General features: G+C 42.5%; 3 protein-coding genes and 1 long non-coding RNA gene across 8 annotated transcripts in view; 2 read left to right on the top strand and 2 right to left on the bottom strand.

The window, feature by feature from the left end:
• The first annotated feature begins 311 nt into the window (after nucleotides 1–311).
• Nucleotides 312–6437, top strand: LOC146988262 (uncharacterized). Its single transcript, XR_015035690.1, has 4 exons — nucleotides 312–461; nucleotides 5493–5563; nucleotides 5668–5949; nucleotides 6057–6437. It is a non-coding gene; the product is annotated as an uncharacterized LOC146988262 (long non-coding RNA).
• pigc (phosphatidylinositol glycan anchor biosynthesis, class C) lies at nucleotides 2210–4625 on the bottom strand. Its single transcript, XM_085773418.1, has 3 exons — nucleotides 4601–4625; nucleotides 3072–3303; nucleotides 2210–2957 (listed from the first exon to the last, which is right to left on the bottom strand). The coding sequence occupies exons 2-3, from the start codon at nucleotides 3297–3299 to the stop codon at nucleotides 2301–2303; spliced, it is 885 nt and encodes a 294-aa protein (XP_085629544.1). The 5' UTR covers nucleotides 3300–3303; nucleotides 4601–4625; the 3' UTR covers nucleotides 2210–2300.
• Nucleotides 6438–6511: 74 nt separating the features above from the next.
• Nucleotides 6512–10549, bottom strand: tmed5 (transmembrane p24 trafficking protein 5). The gene is made up of 4 exons (XM_085773419.1): nucleotides 10247–10549; nucleotides 9415–9512; nucleotides 9118–9298; nucleotides 6512–8546 (listed from the first exon to the last, which is right to left on the bottom strand). The coding sequence occupies exons 1-4, from the start codon at nucleotides 10433–10435 to the stop codon at nucleotides 8328–8330; spliced, it is 687 nt and encodes a 228-aa protein (XP_085629545.1). The 5' UTR covers nucleotides 10436–10549; the 3' UTR covers nucleotides 6512–8327.
• A 1276-nt stretch (nucleotides 10550–11825) lies between these two features.
• suco (SUN domain containing ossification factor) overlaps nucleotides 11826–21191 on the top strand; it is a 52440-nt gene continuing 43074 nt past the window's right edge. For 4 of the 5 annotated variants that reach the window (XM_085773402.1, XM_085773401.1, XM_085773399.1 and 1 more), the window contains exon 1: nucleotides 11827–12106. In XM_085773402.1, coding sequence (XP_085629528.1) covers nucleotides 12054–12106 — 53 coding nt within the window. In that variant the 5' untranslated portion in view covers nucleotides 11827–12053. Of the gene's footprint in view, nucleotides 12107–21191 lie in introns of all 5 variants that reach the window. The other variant, XM_085773400.1, reaches the window with a different exon arrangement.

Below are 21191 nucleotides of genomic sequence, written 5' to 3'. Positions count from 1 at the left end.
GTTTAGACTATTTATTATTTAAACACTTGAATTGAACACTGTGTTTCCTATGGCAACAGTGCTTTTTTCTCCTATAGGTTTTACACTTTGCTAAATTAAATTTGCACTGAATTATGGGGTAATAGTACACTGCAAGATGGTCTTAATGATGAATAACCAACCTTACATGTGTTTGAGGGCTAACTGTCAGATGCCAGTTCACCTCCAACCAAACATGTTATTTTCCTCGGGTGTCACAAACAGATGGAAGCCGCACATCAGTCACTGTGCCTGTGCTGCTGCAGCGCCGCGCGCTCTCTGCAGTTGTGTAAAGGACGACGCACGCGCTCGCGCAGCTCGGCTGAACTTCGTGTTAAACTCGGGTTTCGTGTGCAGTGAAGAGCATGGCGCCAACGCCGCGGTCCCAACCAGCCGCACAGCTCCCCGCCACAGCGCGCACCAGGCCAGAACAAGTGATGAAGGTATGACACCTAGCGCCCACTGCACACTGCTGCGGCTCCGCTGCACCGTGTGTGTGTTGGTACTCGACTGAGGAAAGACGTTCATGTGATGTGGGGAGGAATGGCACCAGTCGTTGTGGTGTGTTTACAGCCATGTTTTCGGATGGCACTCTGAAAACAGTTAGAAAACAAAAGCTACGTCCATGTAATTGTTAATGCATATATATATATATGGTCAATAAATTGAATCAAAACCTAATAATTGAAAGTAAACACACAATTCCAGAGTCCCGTGCACTGAATGTTTGACACATGGCGGGTGAGTCCCGCTCAGGTGAAGCCGACTACCTGGGTTCAGTGAGTGGACTCAAACTGCACACGGGCTCCTCTCTACCGGGTTACACCGAGCTTCAAAGGCGGTAAGAAAACTGCAACAGGTGTTTCTCATCAGCAGGCGAAGCCGTGACGTCACTGTTTAGGGCGTGGCCTGAGCTCGGCCCCAGCTTTTTGTGAGATGGCGAAAAAGCCGGGTTCGTGTGTCTGTGTGTTTTCATATTTCATTTTTTCATTTTTTATTTTTTTTAATATTACCGTATTTCAACATTTTAACAGAGCATGGTATAACAGGATGGAGACACAGCATACCACCCCCTTCTTTGGTTGTTAATATTTAACACAATTATATACATGCATATTTTTCATGTATAACAGACCGATCTCTAGTAACTACAGCCACACTAGCTTTATCATTTATTACTTTAAAGTTGTGTTTCTCTTTCTGTCTCTCTCTCTCTCTCTCACACACACACACACACACACACCTTGTTTATTTTTCTGAACATTTCTATTTGCTTAGTAAAGTGTCCTTGCATGTTTTGAAAGATCTTCCAATGAAAACAACAACAAACCCTTTAATATTTAATTCAAACATAGTTTGCAATGGAATTAGAGCCCTTGTCCATAATCAGGCCGCAGTGTTTAACACCACACATGCATCCATCACACACAACACCAACAACGTGGTACAAACACAAAGCAACATCTCCCACACATTGTTAAAACATTGCTGAAATCAAACTGGTGCATGGTATCAGAGTTTGTTTAGTAATGTAATGTCAGCATTACTCCTTGGTTGATACCTTATATAAAATTCTGAGGTCAACACTTATAAGACAGTAGCAGCTTGAACATAAGACATTTCCATATGGCTGTTCAAACAGATGTTGATTAATGATAAAAAACTAAACATTTTAGTCTGTTTAGATGTACAGCACCAACATAATACTAGGATGACAGTTAATTCATATCAAATCCTCAGATGACATAAAAGGATAGTTCAACATTTTGGCAAATTGGCCCATTGCCATAATCCCTATAGTTTTAGGAGTAGGTTTGTTACCTTTAATTGTCGGTGCAAGCTATTTTTAGAACAGTGGAGCAGAGCTGTGAGCTGCTCAGAGCTACGCTATGGAGGCTCATGGGATTTCTTGGTTTCCCTCATCAAACTCATCAAATACACAATCCAACAACTCCAAAATGCTCCCTTGGACAAGTTGTGACCTGCACATTCACCACGCTATGAGATAATAACGGAACGTTACGAGACAGAGTTGTTTTCGAGGTAAATTCATGCAAAAACGCTGATGCTGCTGATGATGAGTTTGATGAGGGTTAGGGTTAGGGTTAGCAGCTCTTGAGCAGCTCGTGGCTCTGCTCAGCTGTTCTAAAAATAGCTTGCACCGACAATTAAAGGTAATGAAACCTTCTCCTAAAACTATAGGGATTATGGCAATGGGTCAATTTGCCAAAATGTTGAACTATCTCTTTAAATATGTCTAGTCAGGAGCACTGCTCCCAATGTCAGTGAAGGAAGCGGCTGAGGTCTTCATGAATCTCAGCCTCATCCCAGGGTCCGTGGATGTTGTCCTTGTGCCTCTGCAGCCTGACTAGCAGTAAAGGGCAGAGTAATGTAACACATCCTAGCGCCGTGGCCAACAGCACAGCTCCGCCAAGCGACTGGGAGCCCAGGCCTCCAACTCCTCCGATACACATTCCCACACACGCGCCGGTAAACTGGCCGGGGGCGTTCTCCCTCAGCCTCTGCAGCAGACACGGCCACAGGGCGAACACCAGCAGGGCACAGCTGAGCATGGCGAACGTGTGCAGAGCCCCGGGCAGCCTCGATGCTAGACACACGGAGGCGAACAGTGCTGCATTGAGGGAGAGGCTACCCGGGGGTGACGGCTGGGCGTAAGGGAAGGAAAGTAGGTGGGCCAGCAGCATCACAGCAGACATGGCGTACACCGTGTCCGTACTCACCGACTCTGTCAGTGTCTTTAGAACAGGAGAGAAGCCAAAAGTGAAAGAGAGAAAAATAGTGGCACTCTGTAAATCAGCCAGACGAGTACGGGGTTCACAGCCCGATTCAACCTGAGATGTCAGTGCTTCATGCAGTCCATAACCCAGCAGGGCACAGGCGAGGCTGGTCGACAGCAGCGTCTCTGGGGACAGGAGACCCTGAGAGGAAAGCATAGAGAGAGAAGGTTTAATCATTAATCTCATGAGAGCATCATTTCATACAGTAGAAGCACAGTTAACTCTGCGAGGGCCATAGCTCTTATAGAGTTTTACCTGCTCCATGTAGAGCCAGAGGGTGATGAAAATGGCCACACAGGACAGCTGCTGTCCCACAAAGCCGGCTTCTTTCACCACAGCCCAGTAGCGGTACTGCCGGAGGCCCTCGTTCCTCCGCAGCTCCTCCAGGAAGCGCTGGTCCACATAGTTGTCAGGGAACGGCTGACGCTCCCACAGCACCTTCCGCCAGGGCACAGCCGGACCTGGGGCACCGTCCGGCCCCATCACCCTGACCACATTAACACACAGAAACAGACCTGTGAGCTCGGCTGTTTGAGCTCAAAGTACAGCACTCACTATTATTCTACCAAACACATGAGTCCCCAAAATACAACAGGACTGTACAAATTAATTTGTGCCAAATTATCTGACATCTTTCCTTAGAATAGTCAGCATTAACAAGTATTAAGGTGGTGCTTTGTTAGAGCTGCAACTAATGATCAATGTCATAATCCATCCATCATTAACTAATCAGTTATACTTCTGATTGATCAGTTAGTTATCCCATCTATAAAGGTATGTAATTCAGAGCCCCTTTCTAGGAGCACAGTGGCCCCTAACTTAACATTTTAGAAGCACAGGCAGAAAATTTAGGATTGCACACTGTAAATCGACTTGCAAAGCAATTATTCACATTTCCTTTTCAGAAATGACCCTCACACACATTGGCCTGCCACCATAAAAAAAGGGCAAATTTAGTGGTTGGGCAAGTAGGCAAAAATGACTTGCACTGTCTAAAATTAGGGGCAGTCTGGAGCCCTGGCATCGCCTCATGGTCATAGTATCCCTCAGGTGACCAGCTACAGTTAGAACCCTAAACATAAAGCTCACTGTTCTATATGATACAACAAAGCATCAGATTTCAGAAAGTGTTTGCCACAAATAGACAAAACAGTTAGGCTATTTGATCATCAACCCAATGACCTGTAATTTTTCTGTCACTTGACTGATTGTCTTGATTTGTAGCTCTAACTACAGTAGAAGCTACTGTCTGAAAGTTTTCAGAGACGCAGGCTATTTCGAGGTTTTTTAGTGTATTGGAGTTAAATTCCCGTACAGTAAAGCTGCGTTCACACATTATTGCTGTATGGACAAACTGTAGGCCTACATTATACAGACTGAGAGGCTGCACAATAAAGAAAAGTAGGAGGAGGTTTCCCTCACTGGCGGTGAAACCAGTCAGGCGAGAAAGGGCACTTTACCCGAGCCAGCCTTAGCTTCTGTTAGCTTGGAGCTAAATGTTATGATGAGTGAATGCATGAATTAATAGTCGACCGCTGTAGCCGTGTGAGCACCTACTGTGTTGAACCCCACCTGGTCTGTGGTGTGTTTGTGGGTCGGTGAGCGGAGGTTTGCGGTGTTTGACTGAATGTGACCGTTGGCCCGGCGAGAACGAAACTACCGCCACTTCCGGGTTTGACCACAAATGAAAGCAAACACGTCATGTCTATGTGTGCGAGAATAATCAAAGCTAACGCGTTGACAATCGACTGATCTGTAAATATGTAAGAGGATTCCCCACCTACCTGGGATGTGTCAGTGTTGGTGGTTCAGACTTCAGAGCCGATGATGCTACAATCTCGTCATGTCATTATCCCGGAAGAGAAACTCCTCCACAGAGCTCACCACGCCCCCTGCTGGTGGTTTCTTATAAAACACGCTGCCTTCATCCAAACACTGGGTTCAGGAGGTGCTCTCTGTGATTCTACTGGAGCAGCTGAAATATAGCTGTAACAGTAGCAAAGACAGATTTATTAAAAGCTGGACACCCTTTATAAGTTTATTGAGAACAACCCTTTCCCCTGACATGGCTCTGGTGTGCCACTGGTGCCAGCCTTTGTATGACCTGCTGCATCTTTGCAGGGAACTGTGTCCCCCGTCATGTCTTTTGTGCAGGATTGTAGGCCACTTTATGGGAGCCTGCATGTGCTAGGTGTTTTTTTTTTTTCCATTTGAGTGGATGCATGTATGTTTTTAGGTATGCACTTATATAGGTATATAATATGTGTATAAGTATCGATATGCATACAGTATGTGCGTGTGTGCATGTATGGGTCTGTGTGAGGATGAGTGCATCCACATAGTTAAGTGTGTGCAGGTGTAGGAATATGTAAATGTTTTTGCCTTTAGGTTAAAGTACATATATTATATATGTGAATGTGCGTCTATATGTAGGTATATATATTGCTTTTCTATTTTTATTTTTTTTTAAATTTTCATATTGATTCATTTATTTATCTGGCCTGGTGGGGGTGAGTGCACAGGGTTGATTTGTTGTTTTGTGTTCTGTAAACTGAAATATATAAATGATTTTATAATTATATAAAGGATGTAAATAAAGTGTTTAGAAAAAAAACCCAAAACAAGCTGCCTGCTGGTCAGATCAATACTGATGACTTCATCTTGTTCTTTGGCCAGGTGCCTGTGTTGAACATTGGTGGCCCCTTCGCACAGACGCCCCGGCCAGTCAGCGCCCTGCCTGTCACAAGGTAACATGACATTTCAAACTGCAAATATCCTCCGAGTTTGTGTCACTTCGCAAAGGTCATGTTGTGATACTCATCGATAAACTTGACTACATTCTGTCAAACAGCAGAGCGCCAGTGTACAGACTGCAGCCTCCTGTCGCCTATGCAGCTGATCGTTCAGAGTCAAAGCAGTTGGTAATTTGCACCAACAGAGAAACACAAAGACACCTTGTTTAGAATGGATTTGATATATTGCATTTACACTTCCCTAACACAAAAAAATATCACTGTGTTTTATTTTATTGTAGGATTAGACGTGTTTTACATACATCACATCTCAAACTCTCATTGCAGGCCCTTGCAGTTTCTACAATGACTGGATCATCCGCATGGCATCAGAGAGGACAGTAAGTATAATGAATAAAAGTGTAATACTGTAATGATGGTGTCAAACACTGATGATAAGAGTGGCCAAAATAGATAAGCCTCAACACCATTTTCCCTTTACCCCCAGCTCTTCTGGACTGTGTCCTCGGTGCCTAGCTGGGGTCTCGAGGTCTGGAATGACAGACTGTCTCAACATCAGATCTCTGCAGCTGATCAAGAAGACAGTACCAGATAAACAAAGGCGGCGTGGCGTCAACTGAGCAACTGCAGCTTTCCCACAGGTATCCTTAGCACTGTAAGCACATGCAGTAAAATGACCAGACACCCTGGGCTGTTGTTCTGTAAGAACACAACACAAGCCAAAGTTCAGAAAATGATTGTTTAATTCATACACATTTTGCAACTACAGAACATTAGTTGAATAAATAAACTGTAACGTAACAGTCACCCCTCCCCATGGCTCCATCAGGGCAGTAAAAATGATTTTTCAAACACAGTGTGGCTGTTAAATTAGAAACTACTCAGTAACATAGAATACATTGAAAAATGTTGCAGTTTTTTATTTTTTTTATAGAACTCTGAAGCACTTAAATCAGAAACATGTTTCAACTGTAACTTTATATTACTAATCCATCACTTATACAAACAGTGTTTTCATTGAACAAGGTACCACAGTGAGGCGAGTTAGGCAGAGGAATAAAGGATGTAGCCTAATAAGCAGTGAAAACCATCCTTTATGTTATTGCAGGCACCCACAATACTCTGGGTGACACACTCACACGTACACATACACACAAATACTCTATGGCAATGGGTCATTTTAAAACAATAAAACTGCTTAGTTTTACTGCACTGTCAACATAAGGCTGTTAAAATATATAGGCAAGAAACTTGTATGTATGATCTCTGTCCAACAGCTCGGGGAAGACGGAAACACGGATCCTTCAGCCAGAGAAGTGAGCAGCCACAAAATACCAATAAAACAAGTATGCAGCAACCATAATCATGAGTCATCATATAGCATCTCTATAGTACAGAAACAACCAAAGAGATAACACACCTCTTGAACAGAGCTCCTTCTTCCTCATCATCTTGGACCCGTTTCTGGTAGGCCCTGATAATCCCAAAACACCTCAGGGACCAATATGTAAGATTATATGAAAAACAAAATGATTAGAAATCCGTTGTTCTGTGGCATCAGTGGCAGTGCAATGATCAGACAAGGGCTAATATAAGGTAAATATCAGTCTAAATATACAACATTAGGATAAAAAAAAAAAGAAGAACAAGATGAAGAAGCTGCTGATGGAGCCGAGGCAGTGAACGGCTCATGCATATTAAACTGAGCAGCACGCCCATGTAGTACTAGTGGTAATGACCTTGCAGGTGTCAGTAAGATAGAAATAGACCTCTGTCACCAGAGAGACAGGCAGGCTCAACATCTTCACGCAGTAGGTGGCTGAAAGCAGACACCCGTCAGCAGCTGTGAAGCGTCACAGCAGAGGGCTGGAGGTCTGGCAGCAAGTTAGGCCACAAGTCATCACTGAGGACAGTGGTGCAGACGTCCTTGGGTGGGGGCGAGATTTTTTTGACTTTCTCTTACTTCATGCTCTCTCTGGTGCCAAAGATCAGCTGTAGAAAAATGGCTCTGTCTGCCTAAGAACCTGGCTTTTCTGTTTTGGCAAAAAAAAGAAAAGGTAAAGTGTGATTGACAACATAAATATTCATGAGAACAATAAAGTACTTGAGTATTCAAAGTTCTTGCTAGCTAAATAGAAATCAATAAGGCAGTGACATACAAAGGTACATGTTTAAGAGTAGCTAATGGATAGGAAGACTTTCTGACAGACTGGTTCCCCTCAAACTATTGTCAGACACAAATTTAAAAAAAAAAAAACCCTCACCATACCCTTTCTTCATTTGACACTCAAATAAAAACATGTCCAAAGAAAAAAGGACATTTTTGCAATTGGCCACTGGCCTGATTTTAGGCTCCGTTAGAAAAATAGATGTGTGATTATGTTTTGTCACTTTAGATGAAGACTTCCAGCAGCAAGGAAGGACTGTAAAATGATTTACAGGTTTTAAAGAGAGACAAAGACGTTCCTGTCGTAAACAGTGAGGTTACAAAGTAGAGGGGCTGACAGTTTTAAGCTCTAGACCAGGGACTCCTGCTGTCCCTCACTACTCCAGTGGACTGAGGACCAGGGTAACAACTGTGGCAAATGTTATTAAGAACAACAGCATGTCTGCATATGTGTGCATGCATGTACATGTGTATAGGCAACATCATTTGTTAAGAGCCAGAAGACTCAAGATCCGCTGAAAAGAAAAATCCCAAAGGTAACGGTGGGCAAGTGCAGCAGTCTCTCTCCCTGCTCCTCCGTTTGGAGCGGCGTTATGTACGGATTTTCCTTTTATCTTCAAACAGCGAGCGGACCAGGTAGACCTGAACCGCCGACACCACCATCATAACCACCAGATTGAAAATCGACCAGAAGTTCACCCTGTCAAAGTTGCTCTCCTGCAGGTTTCTGTCACGGGCCTCGAACGCCCGCAGCACCGTCTGGATGTGCACGCTCTTTCCCAGCCGAGCCTTCACGTTGTTGAGGGTGTCCTGAGGAAGAGGAGACACATGTCAGAAAAAAACACAGCTACAATAGTTTTCTCTTGTGTACCTGACACAAAACCAGCCATTAGGCAGGCATTAGTTATATAACACAGGGATCAAAATAAGAGGCGGGTCAGGTCTCTGGGGGCGATTCTTAGGATGAAAACAAAAGCAGCTATATCAGGTGTGTTCCCTCTACTATGAGAAAACAACTTCCTCCACAGCTGGAGGATACATTTCCTCTTTTTAAGTGACGCCTATGTGACTCCTGACACAAATGAAGGCTTTTTCTGGTTAAGGGAGGGAGGGGGGCGGTGCAGGCCACTGTGGTGCAAGTTGAAACAATTGGCTGCCATCAGCCAATAGGTGAGAGTTCATGACGTTGTCTATTCTTGTGACACTCTCCTTTTTGACTTTCCCTGTATGTGGTGGATTGCAAACTATTTTGTTGGCAGTGTGTTTGCTGGGTCATTTGCCCCCCCCCCCATGAGTATAGGTGGCACAATGACAAATGTCTCAACAGCAGACAAAGTCTAAAACTAATATCTAGCCTAACTCACAATGGCTGTGCCCTCACCATGATGTCCTCCAGCTTCATGTCCAGCATGTCCGTCCCGTGAATGTACTCCTTCCAGTCATCCGGGTCTTCATCTGCGTTCATGTTGTCCAGGATCAACTCAAAGAAGATGATCTTCTCGGAGACGGCGCTGAAGGTGTTGTCGAAGCAGAACATGTAGTCTCCGTCCTCCGTTTCAACCCTGCAGGAGAGAACACAGGCAGCGGAGAGCTTGCACGTGGATCTGTCTCGTAAAAAATAAAATCCATGCACGTGTGGAAATGAAAACATGTCTGAAGGGGAATGTGTGGTACTTACGTATGCACTCCATCTGATTTGCGGTAGTCACTATACAGCAGTTGACCAGAGGGAGAGGAGACGGTGAAATCTACATCAAGACCCGCACCGTCCAGCACCTGTGGGTGATGGAAAGCGCACACACACGATCTTATATTATATACACTTGATAAAATTTAAAAAAAAAAACAGGTTTATGGGGTCTGTTGATTCATCAGGGATGGGATGAGCCATAACATTTTGCAGCCAGTCTAGATGGTTTACTAGTAATGTTTTTTCTCTGTAAGTTGTTAAGGTGCAATTTCTGTAATAACTAATTTTACTAAGAAATGTGTGTTTTCTTCAGTCAAGGTCTCCCTTATTCTCCAATGGGAATGCACCATGACCTGCCTGGATACCTTGCCCTCCAGTGTAGACACTACATTAGATAAATATGAGATGCTTTGCATGTCTTCCACAGGCAATAACAAATGGCAGCTTCCAGACTAAGTTAGTCAGGAAGCTACCATTTCAGTTAACTAACTGACCTCCAGACACACCTCAGTGGAGTGAGCTGACCAGCTTAACAGGTTTCATGACTCACACAACCTGCACCCCATTCCCTTACACAACACACCCTTTAATACAACATAACAGGAATAGATGTTCTGAGTAAATGACAGAGTTAACATGCACAAAACGTGAATATTGACCAAAAAAAAAATAAGAGGGATAATCAACAGGTCTGACCAGTGTAATGTCAGCCGTGTTGACGGTGGGTCATCACTGGTCCAGCAGACTGCAGACACAGGTCTGCTGAGCTGTGGTTACAAGTTGTTAGGAGGTAAATGCAGTAAATACAAGTGTTTGTGACCTGATATTCAATCTCCAGTGAGGCGTCTTTCTTCATGGTCTGGTAGAAACACTCCTTCCGACCGGCGGGTAATGTGAATGTGAAGTCTCCGTCCATAGACTGGGAGAAGGCAGCCAGCACCACCAGCCTCTCCGAGAGCAGAGCGACAAACACGGACAGCACGCACACAAACATCCGGACCACCTCCATAGTCGAGCCTACAAGCCTACGAGTCCAAAACAGTGTTTCTGGAGCCCGCCACTGTGTTGTGAGGGGCAACGAGGCAGCTAGCTGTGTTCACCCAAACTTCTCTTCTGTTCAACTGTTCTCACTCTGGACAGATGACTGTCGATACTTCAGGACCCCACCACTTTAAATCTACACCGTGTAAGGTTTAAATCAACAACGCACTTTTTTTTATTAAATAACATTGGGCCAGCTTGCTATTTTTCTATTTTAATTTATACTAATTAAAATATTTTATGTCGTATTCACCATTCAATCATCTGCAGATATTCACTAAAAACAAAAAGGACACAGGCACATTTTTAGGAGCCTAGTCGAAGAGCATTTTTGGGATATGTAGTTCTTCCGGTCAATGAGGCGTAGATTGAAAGAATGTAGTTAGTGTAACTGTAATTGATCAACACTAATTGGCTACCTCACTGATTTTAAATTTGTATTACATGAACATATAAGAATCTATTTGCAGGGGCAAGCTGCATCTATCTTATACACTTGACTTAAGTATAAAACATTTATATAAAACAACACTTCAGTATTATAGGCTATTATACAGTTATATAAACTATAGATTATACAATATTGTATTGTAATTGTATAATTTGTATATACATTAATTTGTGTATATATATGAAATACAAAATATATATATAGTATAATCTATCTATCTATCTATCTAGATAGATAGAAATATCTATTATAGATAGATAGATAGATAGACAGACACCAGGTCCATTTAAAAAAGACACATACACACACACACACACACACACACACACACACACACACACACACACACACACACACACACACACACACACACACACAAATATAATTGTCAGGATTTCTATACCTACTTTACTCTAAATCAAACATTGTGTAATTGACATAGTACCGAAAAAAATAAGTGGCATTATATAGAGCTTTGATAAATTATTGGTGATGAAATATCTATCCAGGATTTTTTGGGGGAAATGTACGTTTTAGTACTATTTGAAGGTATCTTGGGGGGTCGAGGAAAAAAGTACACAGTGTTCAGATTACTCTAGCACTCCCACGCCTCCTAAACAGGTTTAAACCCCCACTTAATTTCTTTGACAAAACCAAACACAACCACACTAAGGTCCGTTAGATTGACACGTTGTACACCCGACGGTTGTGCAACAACTTGAAATGTCTCATGCTTTAGTAATTTGCTTATCAATAAATAGGTGACGCGTCCTGCCCCACAGTCACCAACTCATCCTCCGTCCAGGGGGCGGGTCCTCGGTGTTGCTACGTCGCTCGTGATTGGTCCACAAATCCTCCGCTGCGATCTGATTGGCTGGACACAGAGCATGGGTTGAACTTACCGACAGCCAGCTACCCGTCAACAGCAGTAGCTGCTAAAACCGAAAAAGAGGCGGACAACTGGTCCGCACAATGAAAATTAGCACACCTCAAGTGTAGGTCTTAGCCGGAGAATACAGGCGTTTGTTATCTTGTAGTGTCAACAGGCCCCGGGCTTGTCTTCGGTGTGTTGTGTAGCCTGAGAAATTAACAGAAAACTCCAAAGAGCGAGGATGTTGGTCCCCGCGGGAAGATAATGAAGAGGCTGCGCGTTTTGTTGGTGTGCCTCGTTGTAGCTCTCCTGTGCTGGTAAGCTTAGCCCGACACATACACACACATACACACCTCCATCCACACTCACAACGACCTGTCACACACATGACAGCTGTAACATTAAGAGAACCTCGTTTCCTTATCACCACACTGTCCGTCATGGCGTTTTACTTGATTTCTTTGTTTTTTGTCGCGTAATATGTGAGAGTCATCAATGAGCCATCCCTGCTACAGCTCTGCTAACAGTGTTTCTGTGTGTGTCCTGATGTGTAGTTGACCTCTACCTCAGGAGAAGAGCCTGGAAATGGAAAATGCTTTTATTCATATATAAACGGGTTATAACTTTTGTCTTTAAACTGTGTTGAAGGTGGGGAGCAGATTAGCTCGGTTCAGCTGTTGAGCAGTAACATGGCTCGCTAACCTGAACCAGTCAACTTGAGCTGTGGTGGCAAATGTTTTGGTGACTGAAAGCATATTGAAAGAGAAATGATGCAAGTGATTGTAATGATCTGTTTTCTCCTCGAGATTAACTATATTCAAATGATTAGTTTATCTCCAGGCTTCCACTATCTGTTAATCTATCTCTTTTACTAATCAAGTTATCCACCCAGAACAATCCATATTAGCTATTACAGTCCATACACATGTGTTAAATTGTTTGTCGCCTAGGAAACTAATATAAATCTCCAATAACTATATTTATGTGAAATATAGCCTAAAGATCAATGATTAATGTTGTTATGATGTCCTTTTTCTGAAACAAATAATCAGTGGTGGTTAAAATAATGAAGGATTGATATGTCAGCTGACCAGTCAGTGTGGATTCAATACTTAAAATCCTCATTAATCATCATTATTCAGATGTAGCACATCCCATTGCACTTTAACACTTACCATTTTATAAATGAAGTTTGTAGTTCCTCAGCAGCACGTGTACACACAGGCTTGACATCTGGTAGATTAAGGCAACTCATGAATTTGTTTAATCTCAGAAGCAGGGAGCAGGTAACAGTCCACAGGGTTTCTGAAACGGGATTAAGCAGGGCAGCGAACGTGCCTCCTTTATCCAGATTGGTGAGTCAAAAAAGAAATCCTCCAATGTGTGGCCTGCACTCTCTCAGTATTTAGGACAGCTGCTCACTGTCACTTTTCTTGCCCAACTAGATGCCTGTTTTTCTTAGGTTTCGTTTTTTTTCCATAGTACCGGACGATCTTGTTCATGAAGTTTGATTGAATAAGGAAGTTCATACCTTTAACCGAGCTCCCATACTCTTAATGTCAGATGTGTCACTAGCTGACGGTAATCACTGTGCCAACAATAGATGTACGACGTTACAGTACATATCATCAATACTTGAGATCCTACATAATTACAGCCTTAAGGCAATAAGGTTCCTTTGCTTTGCCACCTTACTATCGGAAACACATTTAAGAGCTCATGTTTTATTTCATCATAACAAGGACCAGCACAAATTTGCAGTGTCTTTATTAGATCCACCAGTACACAGTGATGTGTTATCTTCATACTCTCCATGCTTTACAAAAACCAGACACTCTGATAGGAACTAAGTCTAAATATTTGACTAAAAAGATTATGCAGTCTCTTTTGTTGTGGAATTATCTCTTTCCCCTAGATTGGACTGTTTTAGAGAGATCGGGTATCTCACTGTTAGGATTAAGAGTAACCTAGTAGGTAAACAGCTCCTCATAAAACATGGTGTTCTTCTCCATCCTGAGGGCCAGTGAGACAGAAATATGACTGAGGGATCAGGATATCTGTAATTAGCCCTTTAAATTCAAGAGCAGTCCAACGGAGTATCACATTATAAATTAAATCCATGAGTGCAGCAGCCTTGTACAGTCCTGTGTAATTACTACATCTGCCTTGCACATCAGGTGTTTGCTTGCTTAACTAGTGAACTCCCCCCCCCATGCAACCACAGCACGCACTGACTTCATTACTAATGCAAACTCCTTTTAGCGCGTCGTCGTCGACTTCTCGCTCCTCTGTGCCAACTCTCACACGTCCCAGCAGCAGCGGAGAAACGGGGAATGCAGTTCTCGCAGCAGCGGTCCAAAGGTTTCCAAGGTAGCAGTGATTTTTTAGGCAGAGCAGAGAGAGCAGCTCTGTACCAGGCAGCTGGTGGCGAGAGAGAGGCTGTGTGTGTGTGGGGCGGTGGGGGTGGGGGGGGGTCATTCTGTTAATATATCAGCTGTGCTGTTTGTAATGGCCAATCCCCCCTCCGGATTCAGTTTCCCTTGTTCTATGTGAAGTATCCACAAGTTTCCAAACGTCAAAAACGGAAGCCGGTTTTGCTCTTCCGGTGGAATTGTGTGTTTCCATGGTTTCACTAGTGACATATTGTGGTAAATATATGGATCTATTAAAGCTGGCTTTTAACAATGGATGTCCATTTGTGTGATATGATATCCATTGTTAAAGGGACAACAAGGAGTTTCTATTTGGTTATAAAAAAGTCTCACGTTAATGTGGATGAATCTATTCTACGCCCACACTTGTTAATGGGCCCATTTTCGATAAATATATCGTTCTGTCTCTATCGTTATTTTGTTATTATTAGTGGTGGCGGAAATGCTGGTCGAGCCGACCAGCGTTTCCTTCGTGGCGAGTCATGAGAATAACGCAGCCGAATCGCCGTTTATGGTCGGAACTACGATGGTATGTGAACCTCTTTGAACCTCTGACTTTAATTATTGATGAATGAAAACATGAGTCTGTCTTGCGCTGGTCAAAGAATTTTACGGTGTGTGTGGAGGCTCATAAATGTAGTGTGAAAACGCTTCGCTTTTCCAAAACTCCTCGTTGTCCCTTTAAAAGCTGGCATGGTGATTAATTTGATTACATTTGATTACAGATTTTCAATGAAAAAAAAAAGAAAAAAGATCCATGCGTTTACCGCAACTACTGAAACCATGGAAACGTAAACATTCAATTCCACCAGAAGAGCAAAACCGGCTTACCTTTTTGACGTTCGGAAAAAGGTGGAGAGTGCCGAAGACCCCATTGGACCTTTCGGAGCGTAAAAAATGGATCGTATTCAATTGACAGACAATAATTATTTTCAGATCCCCCAGTCGTTATGCCTTGGATTACACAAATGTAGTTTATAGGCTTAAATGATATTTTTTCATGTTAAGAGTTTGACAGTTTATTGTGCCATTGTTCAGTTAGGGTTAGAGAAAGACAACTTGTTATGTCGTGTCGTGTCATCACCCTTCCCTCCCGTCATTCTCCATCCACAGCGATTCAACTCTCCACATGCCCCGACTTATAATGATTTCCCCTCTTTCTATGCTCTTATCTTCCTGCTCTTGGAAAAAGGCGGTGAAGTGGAGCAGAGAGATCGCTATGTCTGTTGCAGAGTTCAAGTGTGGGTGGTGACGTAGGCCTATATCATTCGCGTCGAGAGCAACGAAGAGCTGTAGTTCACAAAGCGGCTCACACAAAACCTAACATTATCAAAATTCTTTGCGCTAAATTGTAGTCTTCTTTGCGTGAAAAATAATCTTTAAATATAACAAACAACATTATGTGAAATCCATGGCACAATTCAAACAGGAATTCTACCCATTGAATCTCATTAATAATTTTTTGCTTTTGAGGAGCCATGTACTGGAATCGGAAGGGCAGGACTTTGCCACTCTGTAGGCTAGGTTCAGGCTTTTGACATCAGCATCGGTGGAGAAAGTGTGTGCACGTGTTCTTGAGAGTTTTTGTGTGAGGATGCATGTTTCCATCCCAGTTTGTTACTATAATGACAGCTCACTGTAGTGCAGACCTGTATATTTTCTCCCCTGTTAGATTTTACCATGAGATGTGGAGATGTGTGTCGGCGTTTCTCCTTGTTGTAACACGACCCTCCTTGCAGGTTGAAACAGATTGAGCTCGCCGTCCTTTACCCCAATCAGCTGACATTTGAATGATAAATGTGAAACCACCAGACAGGAGAAATGAAACTCTGTTCATACGGTAGCATGCTCACGATAAATAGTTGCATGTGTTGTCATCCTCTCATCCCGTCCTCCTCTTCTATCCTTATTAATTTCACAACTGTTTGAAGATTATTATTATTATATAATGTGATTAGCACTCATGAGATAATGCTGCGACCAAATGAGCAGCTGGGGATTCCTCTTAGACTGCAGACACACTTTAATCTGCACTCGCATAACAAAACTTACAATTAGAATTCTCTGAGCATGTGTAGGGACAATAAAGTTTTGTTTTATGCACCTGATTATTGCATAATTAAGGTTTTTTTGCCTTTTGATTAGACTTAAGGTAATTAAATGAGTGCATTTCTAGTGTTTTGATGTTTGTGTTTTTAATCGACTCAAAGAGAGAATGGTTCGGGTTTGTTCTTGTCCAACCTGTTTCCTTATATATCACCTCTGCCCCATTCCCCCTTCGTGTTTCCCATCTCACATTTCCAATTGTTATGCAGTCCTGTGATCCTCTGTTCAACATTTTGGGCCAAAATTAAAGGTCACAATGAGTTAGCAGGGAAAATGGATTATATTAAATATAGCAACGGGTAAATTCCCTCTGTCTACAAAGTATCTGTTCTCCTGAAAAACATCCTCAGACTGAGACAATGTGGACACTGTAGAAAGCGGCAGGCCTGCGTAGAGTATAGCTTCAGGACTTTCTTGTTGAAAAGGGCTATGTGTCCAGCCCACATCGTAAAAGTTCCTTTTCTGGGGCCAGAGTTATGTAAGTGAGTAGACCCTGGTTATGTACCAGTATCCTGTTGTCACTGATAGTACTGCTTGTATTTCCGTACAGTAGATAGACACACTCCAGCACCTGTAGGGCAATGAGAGCAAATGACAGAGAAACAGAGAAAGCTCTGTGGGGTTTTTTTTCTGGCTGTTCCACTCATGAAAGGAGAGTTGGTTTTGGAACATGAAGGTGAAATGGAAAGCAACAAAGCCTGCCTGGGGACACAACGACCTTTCTTACTTCAGGCTTTTCCTGAAGCTCATCAACCCTCAGATATTAATGTCCTCCAGCACGTTGTTGTAAATTTTATGCCCTTGCGTCAACACATGGCTGCTGTGATTTACAACACGTGTGTGTATCTTATTTTTTTTCTCTCTGCCTCCTTTGTGAACACTGTCACTGGTTGAGAGATGAAGGGATGAATATAGAAGCATTTATCTGTTTTTTATCTTGTGTTTACCCCGTTTCAGTTACTATAACAGGGCCGTTGCCGCATACTAACTTCACTGAGTTAAAGGGATAGTTCAACATTTTTGGCAAATTGGCCCATTGCCATAATCCCTGACAGACAGAGTTGTTTTCAAGGCAAATGCAGAGACTGCTTGCCGAAAAACTGTCCCCGATGGGAACGCGCATCAGCGGTTTTGCATGAATTTACCTTGAAAACAACTCTGTATAGTAACGTTCTGTTATTATCTCATAGCGTGGTGAATGTGCAGGTCACAACTTGTCCATGAGAGCGTTTTGGAGTTGTCGGATTAGTGTAACTCTGAGCAGCTCGCGGCTCTGCTCCACCATTCTAAAAATAGCTTGCACCGACAATTAAAGGTAACAAACCTACTGCTAAGACTATAGGGATTATGGCAATGGGCCAATTTGCCAAAATGTTGAACTATCCCTTTAACATACACGAGTCATTCATATTGTGTTTGGTCCTGTGCTACAGTACCTTCTATATAGGTCATTGTTGATATGTACACTAAACAGCAGCTGTCTGACTGATGCATATAGGCGCCCTTAGACAGTATTGTCACGCTGTGCAGTCATGTGCATGTGGAGACACAGATGTACAGATATGTGCTGCGTTTCAGACACTCATTGTTCTCAACATAGGGAAAACAATATGACCCCACAAACACACACACACCATGAAGAGCTTGGAATGTATGCGTTTGTTTTCTTACCCTCCCTTAACTTTTTCTGGGCAAAGGTAAAACATCTCCCACCAATCAGGTTCTCCTTTCCAAACAGAGGACTCCAGAGCATTGATCGACATGCAAAACAATGGATGATCTTTGTTTCTATAGCACAACAGAGAAAAGTCCATAAGGTTATCTGTCAGTGCAAACCTGACATTTTACCTACAGTACATACAGGCCTGCATACCTGCATACAGAAGTAAGAGTCATCCTCCACAGTGAGCAAACCAGATTCAGGCTTCTTGTTCTTGGTCCAAGTTGTTTGTCGCCTTTTCTCTCCTTTTAATCAAAGCTGACCAGATACCCTGTCTCGTGTTTCTGCTTTTTCACAATTCAATTTGAAAGACAGATTGGGGCTCCACTCTAGTCATGAGTCAGCTCAGCCAACGGAAAATAGCTATTTTAAGTCAATTGTCAAATAAAGATGCCAAACATATTCAGGTCTCAGGGGCCAGGGCTCTCATTTATTTGGCTGTAAATATAAAAAATCCTTTTCGACAGGCAGATAAATAAAGCAATTGGAAGATGTCACTGTGGGTTTGTGAGTGTTTAGTTTATTTATTTATTTATGGATCCCCATTAGCTGAGGCCTACACAACCAGCTAGTCTAATAGAGAGAATATAAATGTTTTTTTAAAAATGCAATTCATGTTCCGTTTGAGAGAATTTGTATGTATTTGATAAGTAAAATAAAGTTTTTTGTGGAAAAGAACAAAACAAAATCAAAAAAACAACCAGCTAGTCTTCCTGGGGTCTATCATCTGGAAAACCGTTGCATAATACAGTGAAGAATGATACATAAAAATAAAGTCATTTAATCAGATGAAGATGACCTTATGTCTGCAGCTTTCTCTGCAAACAGTTGACTCACTGTATAGGGTCAATATATTGACACTTCATTTGTCTGACTGGGTCTAATCAGTTTCCAGTGGATTCTTTCATTTTAGCAGTAAAATATTCTTTTTCCTGAGCTGTTGGCTCAGAGACTGGAGACTCAGACTCAGAGTCCATCTTTCTGTTGTTGTGTCGGGCGGCGGTCCAGCTCTGAAAAGCCTGCAGCTCTGGGTTTTATGTGAGGAGACAGACCTGGGCTGCAGCTCCAGACCGGGCTATTATTCGTGCCCACTGGCCGTGGAGACTGATGAGCACTCTGAGCTCTTTTGCCTGCTGGCCCTCCAGCTGCATAACTCTTGTCAGTGCTTCACACTGGCACCTTTTTACATGAGGAGTGTGAGGCGGTCCAAGAGAGCGGGGATCCACTCTGAGGTGAAATGAGCAACAAACATAATGAACATAATGGACCAAGGATGCCTGTAGTGAGTCTGGTATGCAAATCATAAGAGTCATCAGTTATCAACAGTCAAACAGTATTTTAAACAATATAATAATACTTATTCTCTCTTTAGGGGTTAATTAGTAGGGAAGTAATAGTGAATAGACTAACTAACATTTTGCAAAACAAATATTCACATTTCCTTTTCATTCAGGATCCCCACACCAAGGTTATTATAGTTAGTAGTAGTAAAATAGTCAAATTTTAATTAGCTTTTATTTTCGTTTAGTTTTTCAGTTTGCTTTTTTTATTTCAATTTAGTTTTAGTTGGTTCAACAAGTGAGGAAACAGTTTTAGTTTTTTGAGGAATTAAAGCAGATAACAGCGGCACGGCCGTTTCGGCTAATGCTGTGTTCAAGGCAGGCTTTTGAAACCGTAAGTTACAGCTTCAAGTCACAACTACGACTTGGTAGCGTTCCAGGTAACCCGTAGCTCGTGTTTTTACCGTCCTGTTGTCTGTGAAAGTTCCCTATAACGGCCACTCGTAACTTCCGACCCGTGAACTCGTACCAGATCGAACTGGTATGACTTCACAGGAAGGAAAAACACAAAGTACGAGTTTCCTTGAACGCACCATGAGTTAGCAGCCCCCGCCCTTGTCAGGCATCAATTGGTCCTCGTGCTACGTCACCACATTCACGCGCATCCCTTGGCTGCACACACAGCCCTTCATGCCGTTCTCTCCCCTCATTGGATAACACTTGTATCCCACAAGGAAAATTTTCTCCTCGGGTTACAGCAGAGCAGAGTGACGGAGAGACTCGTGTTTAGGCTGAAATACTTCATGTAAGTGATTGCTGACGGAAAATAGGACTATTTAGGACTTATATTAACAAAAACATTCCACTGATATCTGCTTTAACTAGTTTCTATTTAGTCGTAGTTTTAGTTTTTCAGGTATCAGGAGAAAGCCTCTTAAGATGAACTTCCAGATTTGTGGGATTTTCCCTATTAGTTGCATCCCATAATGTTCCCATCAGTCTTCATCACGTTACTGTATTATCTACCTGGGTCGTCCCATATTGAGCTGTGGCGTTTTCTTCCTGCCACGTTAGCGTTAGCATCTCTAAGAAAACTACAACTAAGCTGATGTTACCTGACATTCAGTTTAGTTTACTTAGTTTTACATTGTTCATTGTAGTTTTTATTTAGTTTTCCTTTATGGAGAATTTGGAATAAACATTTTTATTTTTATTTCAGTTTACTCAATTGTTTTTTTTACTGCTAGTTTTAGTTTTAGTCTTACTTTTAGTTAACTATAATAACCCTGCCTCACACACACATTGGCCTGTCACATGTAAAGACAGATTCCAGATTCTTTGAGTTGCCTCTTCCACATTTCACCAGTGTTAAAAAAACAAAAACATACGGCAAATGTACTGGCTGAACAAATTTATTTATTAATTCTCAAATGTATGGGTCAAATGCCCCCATTTAGGAGCAGTCTGGAGCCTGAACCTGGTTTGACATCACATTACTTAGACTCAGGAGATGGTAGGCTAGTGTCCATTATATGTCAAAGGGTAAAATAACAACAAAGAAGCTGTCTGACCTGTCCTCATCAGGTGTCGTGCAGATGCTACAAATAACCATCCAGCCTCCTCACTTTCACTTCCACGTTGGTGCCATTACCTCGCAGGTTTGTCACCAAAAAGACACATGGATTGTGTCGAGGCTTGCAGTTTTCAGCAGCAGCAGACTGACAATAGTAAGTGAGCAGAGCGCTGTGGTTAAGATGATAGCTGTTTACTATCTGGCAGCAGGATCTTCTGTGCAGAATCCCGTCGCTCACATAATATTTTTCTGGGAATGGGTAGAGCCTGAGTGGCCCCGAGGCTCTGTCAG

The sequence above is a fragment of the Trachurus japonicus genome, chromosome 4 (assembly GCF_045865225.1).
Source record: "Trachurus japonicus isolate A0001 chromosome 4, Traja_1.0".
NCBI classification, from domain to species: Eukaryota; Metazoa; Chordata; class Actinopteri; order Carangiformes; family Carangidae; genus Trachurus; species Trachurus japonicus.
Note: the sequence above shows the minus strand (reverse complement) of the source record. Positions and strands in the feature narration are given on the sequence as shown.